This window comes from Olea europaea, chromosome 15, assembly GCF_002742605.1.
Source record: "Olea europaea var. sylvestris chromosome 15, O_europaea_v1, whole genome shotgun sequence".
NCBI classification, from domain to species: Eukaryota; Viridiplantae; Streptophyta; class Magnoliopsida; order Lamiales; family Oleaceae; genus Olea; species Olea europaea.
In genome coordinates, this window is record NC_036251.1 from 21,965,460 (window position 1) to 21,970,041 (window position 4,582).

At 38.0% G+C, this 4,582-nt stretch overlaps 1 protein-coding gene across 1 annotated transcript; it reads right to left on the reverse strand.

Moving 5' to 3' along the window:
- Positions 1 to 641: 641 nt before the first annotated feature.
- LOC111410479 (LRR receptor-like serine/threonine-protein kinase FLS2) lies at positions 642 to 4,014 on the reverse strand. Its single transcript, XM_023040834.1, has one exon. The coding sequence runs from the start codon at positions 3,932 to 3,934 to the stop codon at positions 809 to 811; it is 3,126 nt and encodes a 1,041-aa protein (XP_022896602.1). The 5' UTR covers positions 3,935 to 4,014; the 3' UTR covers positions 642 to 808.
- Between the last annotated feature and the right edge of the window lie 568 nt (positions 4,015 to 4,582).

A 4,582-nucleotide genomic window follows, 5' to 3' on the forward strand; every position in this document is an offset into this window, starting at 1 on the left:
TTATAAAGGTTGAACCCCAACTTTGAGGATCTCCACCTTCCCGCTCCTAGACCTTTGTGAAGGAGGTAAATCGCGAGATGTGCACCAGCAGGCATGGAACAAGAGCTGCATGTACATTGCGCCTATAAGGAGTCCAATTTCATGTTTCAGGAATCGAACTCCCACACTGCGACTGCCAGCAAGGCGTGATAACATTACTTCTGTCCTTTGCATCACTGGGCTATGCCCCGAAAGGCATGATTTTTTATAAGTTGTTTCATCACAAGGTGGTTTACTCTCTTCCTAAATACTTTTAACCATTGTTGAATCCATCGTGCTTAATGCTTTAAAAGCATTCGAGATAGACTTTTTACATAGTTTGTTATGTTTTCCTGTACACCTTTAGTCGATATTGGAGATACTTTATGTTCAAAATAAGTGGGATGGCTTCATTTTATTTTTAGCCTCGATGGAGCAAAATTTTTGTTTCAATTCTAAGTGGTTTGTATTCAATATGAACCGATATGAAATATTTCAAGAAACTTGGCTTAAACTCCATCACTATTTCAAAACATAAACGAAAGCACATTTATCCTATTAATTGACATAGACTTCAGAAATCGAGATGAGATGCTACGTTGAAGATGGTCAGGTTACCTGTATGTAAAAAAAATATTTCTGATTTATAATTCAAACTAACAAAACAAGGTTCATTTTCACACACTATAACAAAGATATACTTTTTTTGTACAATAAGATTCAGTTCAAAGCTTCTAAACAAGGAATTTAAAGCAAAAGGCTCCATCTTTGAGAATGTGTCACACTTTCATCATTTTTTAGCAGGTAATTTTCTGCTGCTAACAGATAATAATTTGTTAGCCACCTTATCCACAAAATCAAAATAGCCATCTCTCCATGGTTTTTTGATCACTAAAATAAGGTAAGGAATGAGAATGCCTGCAGCAAATCCTAGGCCTATGCTTAGATAGAACCATCTATCGATGAACTTGTCATTGCTGTCATAATCGTTGTTCCCATTTTGTGTGTTGTTTCCACCCTTCGAGTCTTCATCGGTGCACTTCACCCCAAGCTGAGCTCCACAAAGGTCAGTGTTACCCTCAAAGGCGTATGCATTAAATGTTGACATCTGACCAGATTCAGGGATCTTACCCGATAAATTGTTGTTCGACAAATTGAGATAACTCAGAAATGATAATGAAGTTATGCTCGAAGGAATGGGACCAGAGAGCTTATTACTTGAAAGATCAAGGGATACCAATTGGCGCAAGCTCGAAATGCTTTCTAGGATATGGCCACTGACTAGATTTCTTGATAAATTCAAAAACATAAGGCCGTGCAATTTTGTCAATTCCACTGGAATCTCTCCATACAAGCTGTTTCCAGATAGATCTATAGAGGTCAAGAGGGAGAGAGTCTTGGTGAACAGCTGAGGTCGAATATTCAAATTGACAACCAAGTTTTCCTCGAAATACAGACCTCTGTACTTCCCATAAAAGAGATATTTATTTATCCTTTGCTCTTGTGCCATGGCTTTTAGGTGTCCAAAGGCTGGTGAAATTCGCCCTGTGAAGTTGTTTTCAGCAAGATCAAGAACCTGGAGAGAACTTAAGTTCGAAAGCTCAGGGGGGATTTCCCCTGAAAATGCATTTGACCTCAAGTTAAGGATTCTGAGACTGGAAAAGCCTTCAGAAATCCATGGTGGAAGACTACCTTCTAACTGATTGTTTCCGAGATCCAGAGTCTCCAAACTCGATAAATTTTTTAAAGATGGTAGCTCACCCAAGATCATGTTGTCATTCAAGTGTAGTGACTGAAGCTGATTCAAGTGGCCTAAAGAATCTGGAATTGAACCGACAATGCGATTGTTTCCAAGGTCTAAGACTTTCAGATAAGTACAGTTTCCTACACTTGTAGGGATGCTTCCAGTTAAATTATTTCCGGAAAGATCTATCACCTGAAGTAACACCATATTTCCTATATCATCTGGTATATGTCCTGTGAGTTGGTTACCAGAAAGAGAGAGAAAAATCAAGTCTGGCATGAATTTACTGATATTCTGAGGAATGGGACCTCGGAATCTATTGTTTGACAGATCAAGTAGCTCTATTGGAACCCCAGGAAGAGGAATGGATCCTTCGAAAAAGTTGGAACTAAAATCTATATCCGCATATGGAATAACTTGAAATGAATTTGGCAATTGACCTGCTAATTGATTGAAAGAGACATTAAGTAGTGAAAGATTAAACGAGAGGTCCCAGAACCAGTTAGGTATGGAACCTGAGATGCTTGAATTGGAGAGGCCGAGGTACATAAGCTCGTGCTGCGATTTAAGCCAAGCCGGAAATAAAGGTCCCAAGTTGCAGGAGCCCATGTCAAGATTACGGATTTGGAATGGAGGAATCCAATCCAAACTGACATTCAGAACAAAGGAATTAGAAGAAAGAACTAAAATTTTTAGCTTGATTAGCTTGGAGAAATGTGCCTCGGTTAAAATGCCAGTTAGAGAATTAAGAGAAACATCAAGAAAAGACAAGTTTGAAAGTTGCCCTATACTCTCAGGTAGAGTTCCATTTAATTTGTTGCCTGCTAGATTTAAATCTGTCAAATTTTGGAGTGCCCCTAAAGATTCTGGTATAGGGCCTTCAAACAAGTTGGCAACAAGTGATAGTTCCTCAAGATTTTTGAGCTCACCCAACCATTCTGGTAATCTACCAGTTAAGTTATTGCCGGTCAATTTTAACTGAACCAAGTTGGGAAAAGGACTCTTGGAAAAACAGTCTTCCGACCCCTCGAGTATCTCAGGTAAACTTCCTGTCAATTTATTCCCAGATATATCGAAATTTACTAACTTGCAGAGCCTGCCAATTGTGCTTGGTATTCCACCTTCAACAGAATTATCAAACAAATCAAAATCAGTGAGAGTTGTCATATTTCCAATGGAAGCAGGAAGTCTCCCGTGTACTTGATTCAATGCTAGATCAAGAACCTCTATCATTTTCCAATTACCCTTGAAAAGTGATTGGCCACTGGCACTAAGGTTGCCATTCATGGCAAGATTCAAGTATTTTAGATTCGGAAGATCGCCGAATCCAAGAGGAATCCTTCCTCTAAGCATGCAATTACTCAAATCAACATAGACAAGGCTACTGATATTGACAAGCCAATCAGGGAACATTGAGTTGAAACTGTTAAAACTAAGGTCTATAACAGCAAGTGAAGTGAAATTAACAGAATCAAGTGATGAAATGGAACCGAACAAGAAACACGATGCAAGATGCAGCTCGGTTAAATGAGGCAACATGTTTAACATTTCCAGCCAATTCGACTCAACTAAAGAGAGGTCAACGGATTTCATTTCAAGATGTTTCAATGAAGTAAGTCCAGTTATCCATTGGAAACCATCAAGAGTTAAGCTTAAAGATCCTGAAGAAACATCCAGATATTGCAAATTAGAGAGGTTTCCAAGATTTGGAGGGATAATACCACTGAATCCAGCATCGAACAGGTTCAGATACTGCAAATTCTTTAGATTACCGAGAAATTCAGGAATCAGGACGCCATCAAATGTGTTAGAACTCAAGTCTAAGTGCTGCAATGACTTGAGACTCAGCAATGAATGCCTAATTTCTCCACTCAAGTTCCAGAATCCATACCTGGCACTAGTAGTCAAGTCTGGATATGGATTGTGAAGGTCTATTTTGGTAACAGAACCTGTAGCATTATTGCATCCAATGCCCCTCCAGATACAACAGTCGATACCATGCCATGACGAGAGTCGATTCTCAGGATCATTCAGGCCATTCTTGAAATCAAGAAGCGCTTCACGATCTGTGGCTCGACATTTTACATTATTTGCATTACCATTGCCTACATTTTCTGTTGATATTGAACTAAAACTTGCAATAACAAGAATAATCACTAATAATCCCTCCATGGATTAATTTTTGACAGGAATCATGGACCTCAAGGTCTCTCTCTACATAAAGCCTTCATTTTCTTGATTTGCAAGGAAATTTCGCGTTCAACTAAAAACAAGAGAGACTTTTCATGGGTAACATAGAATAACGTTAAATTGTCCGATTAATTTGGCAGTATCGCAAGTATACAATAGCTGATGTCTGACTGAATGATAAAAATACTGGCACAAAATCGAAACTTTTAAAGACAGTACAAAAAGGATGCCTACCCATATTTTTTAATGAATATCATGGAATTGTTTTATCATTTTGCTAATGTGAAACGATCAATGAAGTCAACCATTACCCAGGATTGGCGCAGCTCGTCAAAATGCTGCCAAAAAAATAAAAAAATGTACTTAATTTTTTTTGTTTTAATTAACATTTGAGCAAGAGGGAGGGGTTGTAGCACAGCGCTGACCCATCCCTGGATCAGCCCTGATTGCATTGAACAATATGATTTAAAAATTTAAGCTGTTAGATAGAAATATGACTATATATTTTTTAAATATTATCTTTAGTCGATTAGATAATTTAGTTATATGAGTAATGCTATTTGTAAGCCGTCTACATGTGGTTGTGACTCCACAATTAATAAACAATTAAGATCAGAGATTAACAAAAGA

What these genes read in the sequence shown, in the direction of transcription:
- LOC111410479 (XM_023040834.1), bottom strand. Translation starts at nt 3,934, where the DNA reads ATGGAGGGATTATTAGTGATTATTCTTGTTATTGCAAGTTTTAGTTCA.